This window comes from Hyperolius riggenbachi, chromosome 9, assembly GCF_040937935.1.
Source record: "Hyperolius riggenbachi isolate aHypRig1 chromosome 9, aHypRig1.pri, whole genome shotgun sequence".
Classification (NCBI taxonomy): domain Eukaryota; kingdom Metazoa; phylum Chordata; class Amphibia; order Anura; family Hyperoliidae; genus Hyperolius; species Hyperolius riggenbachi.
Genome location: NC_090654.1, coordinates 264230574 through 264249992, shown reverse-complemented (window position 1 = coordinate 264249992; position 19419 = coordinate 264230574). Strand labels below are relative to the sequence as shown.

General features: G+C 46.1%; 1 protein-coding gene across 21 annotated transcripts in view; it reads left to right on the top strand.

The window, feature by feature from the left end:
- NRXN3 (neurexin 3) overlaps window positions 1-19419 on the top strand; it is a 705883-nt gene that overhangs the window by 357860 nt on the left and 328604 nt on the right. For all 21 annotated transcript variants that reach the window (XR_011024153.1, XR_011024152.1, XR_011024151.1 and 18 more), the window contains 4 exons: window positions 1444-1563; window positions 1908-2289; window positions 3859-4049; window positions 10717-10890. Coding sequence is in view for 18 of the 21 variants with exons in the window: in XM_068254465.1 (XP_068110566.1) it covers window positions 1444-1563; window positions 1908-2289; window positions 3859-4049; window positions 10717-10890 (867 nt within the window). In the remaining 3 variants the exon portion in view is untranslated. The remainder of the gene's footprint in view (window positions 1-1443; window positions 1564-1907; window positions 2290-3858; window positions 4050-10716; window positions 10891-19419) is intronic.

Genomic DNA, 19419 nt, shown 5'->3' with positions numbered 1-19419 from the left:
GATAATATCCAGTCACCTCTCTACATTATAGATCCCAGCACTGTCTGATCCCATCCTGATAATATCCAGTCACCTCTCTACATTATAGATCCCAGCACTGTCTGATCCCATCCTGATAATATCCAGTCACCTCTCTAAATTAAAGATCCCAGCACTGTCTGATTCCATCCTGATAATATCCAGTCACCTCTCTACATTATAGACCCCAGTGCTGTCTGATCCTGTCCGGATAATACCCAGTCACCTCTCTACATTATAGATCCCAGCGCTGTCTGATCCCATCCTGATAATATCCAGTCACATCTCTACATTATAGATCCCAGCACTGTCTGATCCCATCCTGATAATATCCAGTCACCTCTCTACATTATAGATCCCAGCGCTGTCTGATCCCATCCTGATAATATCCAGTCACCTCTCTATATTATAGATACCAGCACTGTCTGATCCCATTCTGATAATATCCAGTCACCTCTCTACATTATAGATCCCAGCACTGTCTGATCCTGTCCTGATAATATCCAGTCACCTCTCTACATTATAGATCCCAGCACTGTCTGATCCTGTCCTGATACTATCCAGTCACCTCTCTACATTATAGATCCCAGCATTGTCTGATCCTGTCCTGATAATAATATCCAGTCACCTTTCTACATTATAGATCCCAGCACTGTCTGATCCTGTCCTGATACTATCCAGTCACCTCTCTACATTATAGATCCCAGCACTGTCTGATCCCATCCTGATAATATTCAGTCACCTCTCTACATTATAGATCCCAGCACTGTCTGATCCCATCCTGATAATATTCAGTCACCTCTCTACATTATAGATCCCAGCACTGTCTGATCCTGTCCTGATACTATCCAGTCACCTCTCTACATTATAGATCCCAGTGCTGTCTGATCCTGTCCTGATACTATCCAGTCACCTCTCTACATTATAGATCCCAGCACTGTCTGATCCCATCCTGATAATATCCAGTCACCTCTCTACATTATAGATCCTAGCACTGTCTGATCCCGTCCTGATACTATCCAGTCACCTCTCTACATTATAGATCCCAGCATTGTCTGATCCTGTCCTGATAATAATATCCAGTCACCTCTCTACATTATAGATCCCAACGCTGTCTGATCCCATCCTGATAATATCCAGTCACCTCTCTACATTATAGATCCCAGCACTGTCTGATCCTGTCCTGATAACATCCAGTCACATCTCTACATTATACTGGTAGATTCTGTCTCGATGATAATAATATCTATTCACCTCTCTACGTTATAGATCTGATCCTGTCCTAGTATGAATACACATTATGGATCTCTGTACTGCCCAATCGTTTCCTGGTTATGATAATCTACACTGTGTTGCGATGTCCTGAGATTGTACAATCATGTATGTTTCATGTGACAGTAACATGTCTCTCCCACCGTATGTTAGGTAAGGGTCCTGAGACTCTGTATGCGGGCCAGAAGCTGAATGATAATGAGTGGCATACTGTCAGAGTGGTCCGTCGAGGGAAGACCCTTAAACTTACCGTGGATGATGATGTAGCTGAAGGTGAGATGTGGGATGCAGCTGAAGTTGTACATTTGCCTCTTGTAATTCATGTTTTAAGTTAGACTCGGGATCGATATGTATAGTTGGCTCTTTAGTGCTGGAATCCAGATATAGTATGTTGCATAGCATTTTTCTGACATGCATTCTCAATTTCCACCAGCAGATGGCGGACTTATTCCATTTATGTGTGTTGACATTGAAACCTGTTGGATCTGTAATAAGGATGATGAAAATGAATTGTTATCTCACCCCCTTGCAGTCACTGGAGATGCCGTCTGTGGTATCTGCAGGCACAGCTGCTGGTGGCATCACCTAACTCTCTTGGCTTTGGTCCCATTATCCAGGTACCATGGCAGGTGACCACACCCGCCTGGAATTCCACAACATTGAGACTGGCTCCATGACGGAAAAGAGATTTGCCTCAGCTGTGCCCTCCAAATTCATCGGGCACCTCCAAAGCCTGATGTTCAACGGCTTGCTGTACATCGACCTGTGCAAGAATGGCGACATTGACTACTGTGAACTGAAGGCGAGGTTCGGCCTGCGCCCCATCATTGCTGACCCTGTCACTTTCAGGACCAAGCCTAGCTACCTGACCCTTTCCACCCTGCAGGCCTACACCTCCATGCACCTCTTCTTCCAGTTCAAGACCATCTCGGCCGATGGCTTCATCCTGTTCAACAGTGGTGATGGAAACGACTTCATCGCGGTGGAGCTAGTGAAGGGGTAGGAGAAGAAGTCTTGGGGCAGGGCAGTTGTGGGTAGACAGTGGTTATGGAGGCACTTGCATGATGGGTGGAAAGGTACAGACGTACCTGCATGATAGATATAAAGATCGTGGTGTGGATTGTGGTGCTGGTAGTTAGGTAATGGAGGTAGTTGGCTGTGAGATAGATGGAGAAGGATGTGCTGATTGGAGAGAATTCTGTCTGTTGCAGCAGACACGTGATGACGGTACTTGATGTTGAGGTAGTTGTGAGCTAAGAAGAAAGGCCGTGGAATGGGTTGTGGGACTGGAGGAGATATTTCGTGGTTCGGTATAAGGAGAGAGATCATGCACATATTTGTGGGGTAGAAGAGGTGATACGTGTGGTTGCTGGGTATGAGGAAAGACTGTAGGTGGGCCTATTGCATTTGTAGGGAGGGTTTTGAAGGGTTCTTTGCAAATGATAGAAGTTGTCTTATTATTATTTAGTATTTATATAGCGCCAACATCTTATGCCGAACTTGTGTATTGGTAAATGAAGAGATGCCATGAAAGGAGTTGCAGTTCAGGCAAAAAGGTCACGGAGGAGGTTCTGGAGAGGCTTTGCATGGTACAGCGTTCATCAAAGGGATTTTGGTGTATGAGAAGTCATGAAGGCACTTATGTAGTAGAGGAAATATCATGGAGGAGCTTGCTGACAGAGACAGATGATAGATAAATAGATAGGCAGGGTGCGTGGTAGGTAAAAGGAGGTCATTGGCGGCTTGAAGGGAAGTCTTGTGATTTTGGGTAGCTATAGAAATAATTGAGTGTCATTGGGTAGAAGAGGTCATACAGGTGTTAGCAGACAGTTTGAGGAGGAGCTTGCATAGTAGGTGCAGACATAATCATCTTGCTCCTGCACAAACTCTTAGCCCCCATTGATTACTATTCCCCCTCTGAGTTGTAGCAACTCAGAGGACATGTAATTCAGGTACCAGCTACCCTTTTTTAACTAATTTGTGCATCACCCGACTGAAACTCTGAGTGTCCAAATCAGGCACACAGTGCTGCACTGCAATTAGCTACATGGTCCACAGAGAGGTTATGGACTGTAGTTTGGACCAGATGGAGTGCTCATGGTAAGGGTTGTGTGATAGCCAGGTCATGGAGGTCAGGGTTGTGTGATAGTCAGGTCATGGAGGTAAGGATTATGTGATAGTTAGCTCATGGAGGTGTCTGTGGGTTGCACAGAGAGGTCATATAGGGAGTTTAGAGTTGATGGAGAACTCACAGTAAGACTTTTGTGATAGTCAGGTCTTGGAAGTGTCTGTGGGTTTCACAGAGAGGTTGTGAATGGTGTTTGGAGTAGATGGAGAGCTCACGGTAACGGTTGTGTGATAGTCCGGTCATGGAGGTGTCTGTGGGTTGCACAGCGAGATCATGAATGGTGTTTTAGTAGATGGAAAGCTCATGGTAAGGTCAGGTCATGGAGGTCAAAATTGTGTGATAGTCAAGTCGTGGAGGTGTCGGTGGGTTTCACAGAGAGATCTTGGGGGGGAAAGTACAGACAGGCACACGCAGTAACCCCTACATCCATTTCTCTTCAGGTACATTCATTATGTGTTTGATCTCGGGAACGGACCTAATGTCATCAAGGGGAACAGTGAGCGGCCGCTGAATGACAACCAGTGGCATCATGTGGTCATTACTCGGGACAACAGTAACACCCACAGCCTGAAGGTGGACACAAAGTCTGTCACGCAGGTCATAAATGGGGCCAAAAACCTGGACCTGAAAGGTGAGGAGCTGAAGCCAGTTGACTGGGGAAAGTAATGTGGAGTTCCAGCTTAATCCTTCTTTTTTAACGTTTGATGAGTTTTTGGTACTGTCTGTGTCCCCATGGGTGAGGTTCCCCTAAATTCCCATTTTCTTTGCAAGTCACCAGTGATGGAGACTGAGAAGAATCTTATCCATGGGGACAAAATGCTTATTTCCATTAGGGTGCCACGCCCATTTTTGAATCGTATGTGGCACCGATGCTGCTGTTAAACGGCAATCAAATAGTGATAGCCCCACCATGCATGGCTATTCTGATGTGTGCTACAAAAACACTGCTGCATGCCGTCCAGAAACGCACTGGCATGCTATTGAACAGATAAGGCAGCGTTTTCCTGTCTGGATAGGATGCGGGGAAACTAATTATTTGTTCTTAGTGGAAACAGGCCCTAAGAAGAGCTAGTGCATGAGATAAAAAAAATAAGAAGAGATAACTAATGAGTTAAACGGATAAGAGGGTTGATGTATGAGCTTGCGGTAATCTTGCACAGACAGCACATGGCAATATTACCTTTACTACCGGCACTGTTTACACTATAAGTGCGACTAGCGGTAATCGACTAGCATGGCAGTTGATATGGCAACGCGGCCAACTAACAAGCCTTAACCCATTCGCATTCCGTCGTTTTCACGTGAGAAATGTTCACTTCCCATTCATTAGCCTATAACTTTATCACTACTTATCACAATGAACTGATCTATATCTTGTTTTTTCCGCCACCAATTAGGCTTTCTTTGGGGGGTACATTTTGCTAAGAGCCACTTTACTGTAAACGCATTTTAACAGGAAGAATAAGAAAAAAATGGAAAAATTCATTATTTCTCAGTTTTCAGCCATTATAGTTTTAAAATAATACATGCCTCCATAATTAAAACTCACATATTGTATATGCCCATATGTCCCGGTTATTACACCGTTAAAATTATGTCCCTATCACAATGTATGGCGACAATATTTTATTTGGAAATAAAGGTGCATTTTTTCCATTTTGCATCTATCACTATTTACAAGTTTAAAATAAAAAAAATATAGAAATATTTCATCTTTACATTGATATTTAAAAAGTTTAGACCCTTAGGTAAATATTTACATGTTGTTTTTTTTTTATTGCAATGTTTTTTTTTTTTTTATAGTAAACAATTTATTTGGGTAGTTTTGGGAGGGTGGGAGGTAAACAATAGATTTATAATGTAAATGTGTGTTCATTTTTATTTTTTTCCTTACAGTTGTAGTTTTACTTTTTGGCCACAAGATGGCGGTCATGAGTTTGTTTACATGACGTCACTCTAAACGTAACACACGCTTAGAGTGACTCATCGGGGAGGGAACAGCCAGAAAAGGCGCAGCTTCCGAGAGAAGCTGTCGCTTTTTCAGCGTGGGAGAGGAATCAGTGATCGGCACCATAGCCCGATACATTGATTCCTTGGCTACCGAATCCGCGGCCGGGAGTGCGCGTGCCCGCGTGCGATCGGCCGTGGGAGCACGCGGTAGCGCGCATGGTTCCTGGACGTAGTTTCTACGTCCAGGAACCAAAATAGGTTAATGTTAGTAGTGTGGATTATCTTAGCATCAATCGCGCTAGTCGAGTACTGCCGGTCGTACAAATAGCGTAACAGTGCCGATAGTAAGGGTGATATTGCCGTGCACACTCTGTGCACAACAATATTACCACAAGTTGGTGCATCAGGCCCAAGGAGAGAGAAATCAAGAGTTAACTCATAGTTTATATCTACTTACCTGTCATAACTCACTTATCTCACCTTAACAACTGACTAAAAAAGTGCTTCATTTTTACAATAATTATGCTTAAATGATTGTCAGTGCCCATTGTAACAGCTTTTAATCCCAGGTGATGTAGCTGCTGCATGCTTTTTTGGCAGTTGGAAACAGCTGTAAACAGCTATTTCCCACAATGCAACAAGGTTCCCAGACAGGAAACTGCCAGGAGTATCCCGGTCCTCAGAGTTTCTTGTAGGAGGGGTTTCACCACAATATCAGCCATACAGCGCTCCCTGATGGTCTGTTTGTGAAAAGGAATACATTTCTCATGTAAAAGGGGGTATCAGCTACTGATTGGGATAAAGTTTAATTCTTGGTCGGAGTCTCTCTTTAACTCAAGGTTTACCTCTCCTTTGTTCACATTTTTCAATACTATTATAAACTGTATCTGTTATTGCTTTGTGTGTTCTTGCTGAATAATTTAGCCTCACTTACTGATCTCATTGAATAATAGCATACAAACTGAGGGAAATTCCCAAACCCGAAAACTAAACAAAAAATCTGAGAGTAACTCTGATTTTGAAATGGAGCAGATGATAGGAGGATAGGGACACTCACAGATGCAGGGAGATGTTGTACACCAAACTAGGAATGATTTCATGATTTATAAAATTGGGTGCAAAGAAGGCAGGAGCAATTGCATGGAGCAACCAAACATTTCATTTCTTTTAAAGAAAATCTGTAACGAAAAAACGTCCCCTGTGCAGGGCCGGATTTGTACTTTTTACCGCCCAAGGCCAACTATATCGTCTGTATGGTTGTTAGCTCTGTGTGCCCCAATAAGAATTATCCTTACTTTCCATTATTGGCAGGGGCGTAGCAATAGGGGTTGCAGAGGTAGCGACCGCATCGGGGCCCTTGGGCCAGAGGGGCCCCGAAGGGCCCTCCCCCAACTACAGTATTAGCTCTGTATTGGTCCTGTGCCCATAATAATGACTTCTATAGATACTTTGAATACTGGTAATCCTTAAGAAACTGTTTCCCATGCTTTTCTTGCACCTCTGACACTGTAGTTGCCATTGGCAGGTTTTGGTGCACCGTATCAATTGTTATGTATAGAGTGCTTGGGGGGGCCCCTTTGTCAAACTTGCACCGGGGCCCACAGCTCCTTAGCTACGCCACTGATTATTGGTGTCACAGACAATAGCTATTTTAGTAATATGCGCATAGATTATATGTTATGTTTTGAACTTTTATGTGATGTTTGCCATCTCGTTAATGATGGACCCAATGTGTCACCATGAGAGTTAGGCTGATGTGTACGTGCAGGATAGAGCTTACATATCTTGCAGGGACATCACAAGTACAGGACAGTGAGTTCAAAGGTTAAAGCTGTACTTGCAGATAAGGATGGCTGCATAGAACGGCTTTACTGCCACTCACTGAGCCGCCCCTAAACTTCTGGTGCCCTAGGCCATGGCCTATGTGGCCTTGCCAGAAATCCGGCCCTGCCGCTGGAGGGTACTCACCTCGGGTGGGGGAAGCCTCCGAATCCTATTGAGACTTCTCCCGTCCTCCTCGGTCCCACGGCGGCGGCGATAAAGCTCCCCGAACAGCGGGGATGTAAATATTTACCTCTGTGGCTCCAGCGCAGGCGCAGTATCCGCTCTTCCTACGGAGATAGGCAGAAATAGTCGATCTCCGTCTGGCTTCTCTACTGCGCAGGCACAAGTCTCCTGCGCCTGCACAGTAGAGCAGACCCGACGGAGATCGGCTATTTCCGCCTATCTCTGTCAGAAGAGCCAAAACAGCGTGAAAAGGCAATTATTGAACAGGCTGTCGGATTTGTCGGACCAGCTTTGAAGGGCTGCAGCGAGACCCCCGTGGGACAGAGGAGGACGGGGGAAGCCTCATTAGGATCCTAAAGCTTTCCCCTTCCGAGGTGAGTACCCCCCAGGGGAAGTTTTTCTCATTACAGTGTCTCTTTAAAGGACCAATATAGCGAAAAAAGTAAGCAGTTAAAATCTGACAGAATCGACATGTTAGATCGGATTTTAACAAATAACTGGGATAATCATTTGTTTTTCTTGATCAAAAAAGGATTCTTTTCCACTTTCATTCAAATGGATTGTTTTGGTGAGAAAAACGGGAAAATCGAACGTGTTTTTTTTTTTACTGTGTATGGGCACCATAAGGGGCTGTTTCCACTACACGCAGATTGGATGCAGAAAAACTGACTTCAATGAAAGCCTATGGGAAAATCTGCATCAGAAAAATTGCGTTTCATGGAAACAGGCCCATAGGCATTCATTGGAGTCAGTTTTTCTGCATCCATTCTGCATCCAATCTGCGTGTAGTGGAAACAGTCCCTTAGTCTTACCAACACAATAGTAAAATACCAGCCATCCTCCCTAACGGCAGTTAGACTTAGCAATTGCCACTCAGGAAATGGTTTTGAAAAATAAAGAAAACCCTGAGAATTCCCCCATGAGGAGATGGACTATTTGAACTGCTTCTTCTTTTCGCTGTGTTGTCCCTTTAACATCTAAGACCTGATCGGTTGTTGTAGACAACTGCAGCCATGACATTGCACCTTCTTTGGTTTGTTCTCCTCAGAGTGGTGTCACCATGGAAACGTGAACATCCTCTTAACCTAGGGAAATCAGAACTGCTAGCAAATTGTAACAGAAAGGTCAATTTCTATAACATTCAATTTCCAAATGTCTGGCGGAGAAATGATAGATGTTGTCTGAAGGTCTTCGTCTGTGCAGACCGTGGTGAAATCTAAGGGAATAAACGTGTCTGCTGTAACGTTTTCCTTGATTTCATCACTGATCTCAGCCACTTCCTTAGTACAAATGAGGCAAACAAATACCCAGACAGTTACTCCCCATTCAGTGGCAGCAATAGAGTACTTACCAGGTATGCTAACGGGCGTAGCAATAGACCCTGCAAGGTATGTGGCAGGGGGATCCGAGCCTGTTGGGGGGGCCCCACCCCCCACCCAGGGCCATTTTCAGCAGCAGGAGGGGGGCACAGCGCAGGATAGGGGGCAGTGGGCACACAGCAATGGGGATGGGGGCCCAACGCCTCATCTCATTTACCCCATCAGTGCTCCTGGATCCCCCTCTAGAAATGATGGCAATGGGCGGGGAACTCTCCTTTGACTTCCGCATTCCAGCATCGGAACTCTGCTTGCCAGCGTCTTCTATGTCTACAATGCCGCTGACTCTTATTTCCTGTCAGGAGCGTTGGAGATATTCAAGAAGCAGACACGCAGAGCACCGTCGCTGGAACACAGAAGTCAGAGGTGAGTGCCCCGCCCGCTGTGCTCATTTCTGGAGGGGGGAGCCTGAGGTGGGGGGGGGGGGGGAGTCGGGTCCCCGTCCCTGCTGCTGTGCCCACTGAATGATTCAGTGGAGCATTAAATGTCCTCAATGCTCAGCTGAATCATATGGCTGGCACTGAAACTTGGCCTAAAAAAGTGGGTCCTATGCACCTATGAAACATTTTGCCATAGTACCCACAGTACAGAATATGTGATGGCCATGTACCCCGAAGTGACATGTGACATGGTGAGATAGTCATGTGTATGTACAGTGCCTAGCACACAAATAACTATGCTGTGTTCCTTTTTCCTTTCTCTGTCTGAAAGAGTTAAATATCAGGTATGTAAGTGGCTGACTCAGACAGGAAGTGACTACAGTGTGACCCTCACTGATAAGAAATTCCCCTTTTTATCTCTTTCTTGCTCTCAGAAGCCATTTTCTGCTAGGAAAGTGTTTTATAGTTGGAATTTCTTATCAGTGAAGGTCACACTGTAGTCACTTCCTGTCTGATTCAGCCACTTACATACCTGATATTTAACTCATTCAGACAGAGAAAGAAAAAAAGGAACACAGCATAGTTATTTGTGTGCTAGGCACTGTACATACCCATCTCATCATGTCACATGTCACTTCAGGTATCCTTTAATATGCTGGTCACATGATCTGTATACACATTTCCAGAAGTTTCAGATCACCTGACAGGAAGTGTCGTTGTAGACCCCTCCCTGCCTTATGCGTTGATTTTCTGCTCCTATTTTGGATGTTGTAGACTGGCAAAAGGTAGAAGAGGAGATTTTAATAAAGTCCTCAGAATCTTGGAAAAAGTGATAAAACAGGTTTTAAGGACACATAAGACGTTCGTGCATCAGACCCCTGGTAACAGGAACAATCTATATTTGAGCAGTGAGCCTCAAGTAGACTAGAGCGTTTGGTGCCTGATGTAAGCCATTGTGTACATATAACTGTCTGGGTATTCCTCTTCATTAACTGCTTGTAAGTATTCACTTCCTATGGAACTAGATCCCTCTGACTATTTTGCACCAGATTCTTCTAGTAGAGGTTCCCCCACGTGACGTCTTCAGATGGTTATATTTGTCCTCATGCAGGGGCTGGGAAAAGGCTTTATACCTTTCTTGCATTTACCTGGGCAGCTCTTAGTATAGAACCATAGCATGTTGATATCTTTGTTGTTTTCATATTGGCCTTCTTCTTCTAGGACAGGCTTTCTCAACCAGGGTTCCTTGAGTACTCTGCAGGGGTTCCTTGGCATTTTCCCCCATCGTGGGGGAAGCATAATAGAGCACTCTATAATAGGTGGTACTGTAACAAGAAGCACTAAATTGAGGGCTCAGAAGACAGTATAATGAGTGACAGTGTAATAGGGGGTAGTGAAATAAACAGCCATGCATACTTTTAAAGACCATGCCTCCTGCAAAATAAATGCAGGGGTTCCTCAAGACCAAAAAATGGTTTGTAGGGGTTCCTTGAGATCCAAAAGCTATTTGCAGGGTTCCCCCAGGGTAGAAAGGTTGAGAAAGGCTGTTCTAGGAGTTCCCCTTTAATGTTTCTTCCCCCCACAGGAGACCTGTACATCGCTGGATTGCACCAGGCCATGTACAGCAACTTGCCAAAACTGGTGGCCTCTCGGGAAGGCTTTCAAGGCTGTCTGGCCTCTGTGGACCTCAATGGGCGCCTCCCGGACTTGATCAATGATGCCTTGCATCGGAGTGGACAGGTCGAGCGTGGATGTGAAGGTACACACTCATATAATGCTTCAACCTACAGCGACATTCGCTACCAGGAACCCCTCACTTCATTTTACGATGCCTCCATCACCCCCACATCTTCACTTCTATCCAGCACCTCCACCACTTCCCATTCCTTCACCCTAATTCTTCTCTTCACTCTCACCTTCCTCTATCACCATGGACTGCTTGACCACCATCCAAGCCACCAGGAGACTACCTAAACCTGCTGATCCCCCTCATGTTCCCAACTAACTTCAGCGTATGGATGTCCATCAAGGACAAAACAAAAGTCGAACCATAACTAAACATTTCTTTTTTGTGGTTTTGGGTGGAATGGGGACATCAGACCCTCCACCAGGTTGTGTCCTTTGATGTCGATCAGAGAACTTTTAACTCGCTTCTGTGGTATCCCTCAGGACTGTAAGCTGGTGTATCACTGGCACAAGTGCAACAAAGGCAAGGGCAGAAGTAACATCACCCCTACTTTTTCCAAAATTTTTATAAAACATTTAGTTAGTTGAGCTATAATGGAGAAAACTTTCTTCTTTTGAAAGTGTTTTTAACATTTTTTTAATTCTTAAATAATTTGCCACCAAATTACAGGAAGTGAGTCCTGCCAATATTTTTTTTTTTGTTTGTTTTTTACACTCAATTTTTGTCCATGGTGATGTCACTTGTGGAAGACACTAAATCTGAGATATATAGACGATTGAAGAGGTTTTCTTCATTGGGGTGGTCGTCGTGGTCTTCTGCGTGACAAGAAAAGTAATCTCTCTGAAATTCTCATTGGGATAAGTGGCAGAATTTTTGATATTACACTGGGACATTGTAGAGCTTATCTAGTAGGCGGTGGATGTCCTATATTAAATGCTACAGAAAATGTGATATAATCACACCACTCTACTGTCATGGCTGCCAAAGCAATAAACGTATCCAACCAGATATCGGTGTTGGCTGAATTTCCTGCCCAGCTATGGCTGTGTGTTAATTTTTTTTAACATTTTAGATAAACGCAAATTATGTCATTTGCTCCCTATTCGGTTTAGTTTTACATCAAGCGGGTTTAAAAATTGTACTTTTCAAATGGGGTTAGACTAACAAGCCAGGACAAACTAAACCTGATGATACAGGTGGGAAATCTCACCGCTGTGGGAGGGGAGTTGTCACAAACTACTGTAGAAAAATCTAAGCACTGTGAAAGGGGAGGAGTCACAATGCAAAAAAATCTCACCGTTACGTGAGGGCAGGAAACAAAATTCTGCAGGGAGAACCAACTGTTGTAGAAGGAGAGGCAAACTACTGCAGGGGGGTCACACCAGTGTTGGAGTGGAGGATACTGCAGGGAGACCTCACCATTGTGGGAGGGGAGGAGACACAAATGACTGCAGGTAGATCTCACCATTGTGGAAGGCAGTGCATTTTCTAGGCTAAATAGCTCCCAGGGCGTAACAATTGTGTGCCCCCCCCCCTGTAGACTCGAGTATGCTGTTGCAATGTAGTAGCCAGATGCAGCCCCCAGTATAGGTAGCCATAATGAGGCACCCCCCCCCCCCCCTGCATAGGTAGCCAGAGAACTCCCCCGTTTCAGTATAGGTAGCCGGAGATCTACAGTCTTCTCTGATTAGTAAGTCAGAGAGCCCCCTTCTCCCTATAGGTTTCCAGTGAGTCCCCCTCCCTTCTATACAGGTAGCCAGGGAGCCCCCCCCCCCCTCCCACAGTATAGGTAGCCAGTGACCCTCCACCCACCCCTCCCCTTTGTTTAGGTAGCAAAGGAGCCCCCCTCCCACATGGCAGGTAGCCAGTTAGCCTCACCCCTCTGTATTGGTAGGCAATGAGCCCCCCTCCCCATAGTTAGCCAGGTAGCCCCCTAGGTAACCAGCGAGGCCCCCCCACCCGTATAGGTAGCCAAGAAGCGTACACCCCTCCCACAGTATAGGTAGCCAGAGAGGTCACTCCTCCACTACTCTACGGCAGTAGCTTACCTTTCCACGAATCCACATGCTTAATATCTTCTTCCTCCTTTAGTCCGTTCAGTTGCATTTGTAACAGCACCCCCTTGGGGTGACATAAGAGCGTGTCACCAGTGGAACAGAGGGAAGGAGAAAGAAGTTATGCAGCGTGTGTATCTCGGCTGGTTGAGTTACTGCTCCCCCCGCCGCTGCGCTCCCTCCGGTTGCTGTGCCCCGGGCAGAGATCCGCCCCACCCGCCCCTAAAAACTGGACTGGTGTGAGGGGCGGAGACAAATATTACTGCAGGTAGATCTCACCATTGTGGGAGGAAACACAAATTAAAGCAGGGAGATCAGACCATTGTGGAAGGGGAGGAGACATAAATTACTCCAGGGAGATCTCACCATTGTTGTAAGAGACACAAATGACTGCAGAGAAATACAGTAATGTCTGTGATAAGATTTCCCTGCAGTAATATCTGTCTCCCCCCCCCCCCATTCACAATGGTGAGAGGGAGGGACAGGCCAGGGAGGGAAACAGATATTACTGCAGGGAAATCTTATCATTGTGGGAGGAGACACAAATACTGCAGGGAGATCTCACCATTCTGGCAGGAGACACAACTTCCTGCAGGGAGATCTCATCATTGTGGGAGGGGAGGAGACACAAATTCCTGCAGGAAGATCTCATCATTGTGGAAGGGGAGGAGGTACAAACTACTGCAGGGAAATCTCACCTTTGGAGGAGGAGACAAAACATTTTTGCTGGAAGATCTCACCATTGTGGGAGGAGACAGAAAGGAGGAAATGTCTCCAGTGGTCATGTAACAACCAGGATTTGAGGGTGCGAGAAGATATGTCTGCAGTCCATGCTCATTTCACCGCATCCCATAATGCATCACTCATCGATGTATGTACTCTGTATTCCTGCACTGGGAGTATTGTAATATACATTCATTATATTAGCGTTTGCCCGTTCTGCTCCTGCACAGCACGTGACGTCTGTGCCTGTGGAAAGAGGAATTGCTGTAAATTGTAGTTCTACTATGCCTGTCTAATAATCGGCCAATCAGCTCACAGTAGAACACTTTCCGCAGGCATCAGCCTTTACGATGGAGTTTGATACTTCCCACTTTATTCCGCAACCATCCCTGAGCAGTACAGAGTCCCAGGCTCACCTGAAATGGCCAGGTGTTGCGCCCCCTCCCTGCGGTTTCTGGTAGTGCACATGTGGTAATGCATAAGTCTGATAGATCAGCATGAAATGTGGGTGTAAAGACCTGAGGATATATCTCATGAGGCAGCAGCATACCTCCATAGTCCAGGTTTGGCACAGATAGAGTATATATAGAGCTTTTATGGTGAGTCACACCTTAAATTGGACCTGAACTCAGAACTTCCTCTCTGCTCTAAAAGATAAGCAGCAGCATAATAAACTTTAAACAAAAACATTTTTTTTTACAGCTGATACAAATACTGCAATGAATCTGCAGTATGTCTACTTCCTGCTTTCATGAAACAGACATAGGCTATCATTCATAAAGCATTACAGCATGCGGTAATGCAGAAAACAGCTGACTTTACGGAGCACTTAGCAAAATGTCAATTCATAAAAGCTGTTACCGCATGAAAAGCTGAAATTCCGGAGCAGTGCGGTAAATTACTGACTTGTGCGGTAATTACCTCAACACACGTCAGTAAATGTCAATTCATAAAGATTAGAGCAGGCGGTAATGGCATGGAACATACCGCCTGCTTTAAAGAGGTGATAAGAGAGTGATAAGAGCAAAGTTAATGGAGACTCACAAGCAGAAGCAGTGAGATCTCCCCCAGGCAGCAGCGAGAGCGGAACAAACTAGGCTTCCCCAAAATACCTAAGGGCCCTTTTCCACTAGCAATCGCTAGCGTTCACGCTGAACGCTAGCGATTGCTGAATCGCAATTACCGGCGATTCCCCGACGTTCGCGGCCACGATTTTGCTATGCTATGCACTGCATAGCAAAATCGCGGCAAATATCGCTCCGCCGCGCGTTCGCGTTCCCGGCAAAAACGAATCGCGGTAGTGGAAATGACCTACCGCGATTCCTATGTTAAAAAGCAAACCGTAGCGATTGTAAAATCGCTAGCGGTTTGCGTTTTTGCGATTCAGCCAGCGCTGGTGGAAAAGGGCCCCTTAGGCTGTGTTTAACCTCTTGGGTTCCTGCTTGTAAGATGTGTATTTCACATCAGAATGCATGGCATGTGTAAAGTTTCTTGAAGTTCTTCTACGCTGTGGCAATCAAATACTGTAGATGTTAAGAAAGACTAATAGACAGATACAGAGCAGATTCAGGGCAAGCAGAGGCAGTATAACAAAAGATGCACATGTAAAGGGAAGTTGGGGATGCCTCTTTTATTGTAATGCTGTCTCTGCACAGAACAGAAATGTAACAATGTTACCGACAGTTGGGCTTCGGTAAAACATCACATTTCTGTCGCAGCTGTGAAAATGTTTATGAATCAGCACACAAGCGTCTAAAATACCGAATGCGGTATTTTCCCAACCACATTTTTGTACCACACATGCTTTTATGAATGATAGCCATAGTGTTAAAACCCTGTGTTTACAAATTAGCTGCTCTGCCGAGGCAGCCAACTGACACAGTTGAGGGATCAACTTACAACTTGTGATTAGTCACAGATCAGGGGCAATTAGACAGGCTATACTCTCTTAAATACATACAGGGTGTATTTCTCTATGTTTTCATTCTGTCCTGTGCAAGAGTTCAGGTCCACTTTACCTCATCTTACATTACTGTTTTTTTTTTCCTATATCTATTGGTGTGACTTTTTCCATAGGGTTTTGTACTATATTTTACGTACAGATCTGTTGGTCTGTTTTCATGCTCTCAGGTGTATTAAGCAGTGCAGTGAACACTCCACGTTAGCCATGTAAAGAGTCTATTGTTTTCAGTCATTCTCCGCAAACCGATACACTTGCATTGAGCGAGGGGAAGAGTATAGCCCTGTCACAAGGAATATAATGTATGTGTAATAACTCTGTGTGGCTCATTTTAAGGATTGAAGCTGTTGTGAAATGGATCAGTTTATAAAACGACTGCCTCCAGTCTGAGGAGGCGGAGCCAGGGGATTCTGTCATTATGTTCACCTTTATCCCAGTTTTGGCACAACCAGAAACGAAACTTTCTACTGGACGCCTATTTGTGTTGTAGATGCTGTTTTGTCACTTCTGTAAGATGCTTCTCAATTCAGATGAAGAAAAGGAAATACACAGATTCTAAAGTGAATGGAAGAATGAGTATAGCCTAGAAGTGGAATCATACCTGAAGAGGATTCCCATTGGCCTGTTAAAGGGATACTGTAGGGAGGTCGGGGAAAAAATGAGTTGAAGTTACCTGGGGCTTCTAATGGGCCCCCGCAGGCATCCTGTGCCCGCGCAGCCACTCACCGTTTCTCCGGCACCGCCTCCGATTCAATTCTGGAATTTCAGACTTTAAAGTCTGAAAACCACTGCACCTGCGTTGCCGTGTCCTCGCTTCCCCTGATGTCACCAGGAGCGCGTGGCGCAGGTACAGACCATACTGGACCTGCGCAGTACGCTCCTGGTGCCATCAGCGGGAGTGAGGACACGGCAACGCAGGCGCAGTGGTTTTCAGACTTTAAAGTCTGAAATACCAGAAGTGAACCAGAGGCGGGGCCGGAGCATTGGTGAGTGGCTGCGCGGGCACAGGATGTCTGTGGGGGACCATTAGAAGCCCCAGGTAACTTCAACTCATTTTCCCCTGACCCCCCTACAGTGTCCCTTTAAGGGACAACTGAAGTGAGAGGTATATGGCGGCTGCCATGTTTATTTCCTTTTAAACAATACCAGTTGTCTGGCAGCCTTGATGATCTCTTTGGCTGCAGCGTGTTTGAATAGCACCAGAAACAAGCATGCAGCTAATCTTGTCAGATCTGACAATAATGTCAGAAACACCTGATATACTGCATGCTTGTTCAGGGTCTATGGTTAAGAGGATTAGAGGCAGAGGATCAGCAGAATGTCAGGCAACTGGAATTGCTAAAAAGGAAATAAATATGGCAACCTTCATATCCCTCTTGTTACAATTGTCCTTTAAGGGTCCAATGAGGAGCCCCAGCGGTACAGCGGCAAAGATGCTCTGCCGGAGCTTGCTATACTCTAGTCCGGTGGCATTGTGGGTTGGGGGGGGGGGGGGGGTGGAGGCTGGGGGCTCTGGCAATTACCCCCTTTGCCTTAATGGCAGTGCCGGATCTGATAGTAACTCCCAATCTTTTGACAGCACCCACGCCCCCCCACACTACCAGCACCCTGACGCCCTTGGCGACCCTTACACATGCAGATTTTGTAATATTTTTTTTCCCTTCATCCTACTGTCCACCTTAAAGTGTACCTGAGATAGGGTAAAGTGTAGTATTTATACTTATCTGGGGCTTCCTCCAGGCTCATGTGATCCGTGGGCTCTATTGCTGTTCTCCCCAGCTGCTCCCTTGCCCCGTGGTCGCCTTCGGTAGCTTGGCCAGTCGTGCTATTCTGCGCATGCGTGGCCTGGCCTGTCACGCTCCCATGCAGGGGCAGAACACTCCCGTTCATAGGAGGGTGAGGGGGTTGTGCGCAGGGCTGGGCCGCGCATGTGCAGAAGACTGCTACTGTCCAAATTACCGGAGGTGGACAACGGACTACGAAGCGATTGGCGATAGAGCCCAGGAACCATGTGGGGCAAAAGGAAGGCCCCCCCCCCCCCCCAACACTATATAGTTAGAGGGAAATGGAGGCTGACATATTTATTTCCTTTTAAACAATGCACATTGTCTGACTGTCCTGCTGATTTTCCGCTCTAATAATTTCAGCTGCAGACCCTGAACAAGCATGAAAATCAGGTGTTTCTGACAAAAATCAGACCAGATAAGCTGCATGCTCGTTTCAGGTGTGTGATTCAGACACTACTGAGGCAGGGCTGCCAGGCAACTGGTATTGTTAAAAGGAAATTAATATGGAATCCTCCATGTACCTCACACTTCAAGTGTCCTTTAAAGACAGTACATATCTTTAGACCACCACCTTAAAGGGTTAACACCTGCATAACACGGGTCAGTTGGCTATACTCTTTGTTGCTTTGAGGAACAGAATACCCCAGCATTCCCAAACCCAAAATCTGTAGAAAAGTATAGGAGACTAAAAGAACCCTCCTAATAAAAAAACAGAAGGTATTTGCGATAATTCAGCTTTAAAGGGAACCAGAGACACCAGCGTTAAAAAAATAAATAAGATTTCATACATACCTGGGGCTTCTTCCAGCCCCATAAGCCTGCATCGCTCCCACACCGCCATCCTCCGCTTCCTGGATCGCTGGTACCGGGTCCTGTCACTTCCGGCGGACGCGGACAATTATCCGCATGCACAGGGGCTCCCTCCATACCCGTACGCTTGCGGCTGCGCACTATGCAGCCGCACGCGTAAGGGTATGCCAGGAGCCCCTGTGATGCGGACGATTGGCCGCGTGCTGCCGCCGACTGGCCGAACCTACGGGACCCGGGGCCGCCGGATACAGGAAGCGGAGGACGGCGGCGTGGGAGCGATCCGTGCGTATGGGGCTGGAGGAAGCCCCAGGTATGTATAAATTCTTTTTACTGGGGCCTCTGGTTCCCTTTAAGTGAGCAACTGTGGTTACCCACAATGCATCACTACTGAATATGCAAATTATCTCTCTATGCCCCTGAAGCCAGGCTTACATCCAGAACCGCAGGTGTACAGCAAGCCTATAGCTTATACATTTTACAGAGCCTCATCAGTGCATGGCAGAGATTGATATGGCTCTATGGGATAGGGCTTGGACCAGTACAACAGAGTAACTAAGTAGCTCGGGGTGACCCAAAACCACTAGGAAAGTATAGGAGATAGAACGAAAAGCCCCCCTACTAAAAAGCACAGTGTAATTTGCCTTCTTAAAGGGAAGGTCCGAGCAACCAAAAAATAAAAAATCTACTTACCTGGGGCTTCCTCCAGCCCTTGGCAGCCGTCCTGTGCCCTCGCCACAGCTCCGGTGGCTCCTGGTCGCCTCCGGGGGAGATGCCGACCTCGCCAGGTTGGCTTCTTCTGCGCTCCAGTATGTGGCTCAATGGTCGCGCTGACGTCATCCAGACTGTAATGCGCAGTACAGTCCGTATGACGTCGGTGCGGCTCTGAGAGCCGCATGCGCAGTGGGGATCTTGCGTCAGAGGGGACCCCGGGCCACTATCTGTGAGTGGAGCTGCGGCGAGTGCACAGGACGGCTGGCAAGGGCTGGAGGAAGCCCCAGGTAAGTGCATTTTTGTATTTTTATACTGTTCGGATGTGTCCTTTAAAACAGAAGGTATTGCTTTGAGGAAGTACTTATCTGAACATGCAGCTGTTTGGGATTTTTTTTTCTGTACCGTATTTGAACTGAAGAAGTTTCTTGTAATAAGGACAAAACATTTCTTATAATACAAAAGAAAGGCGTCTAGTTGAACACTCCCGTTTTTGGGATGTACTCTGGATAAGGGGAGTACCCCAGAAGAGTCGCACACCATTCCTGAGGTGCTGAAC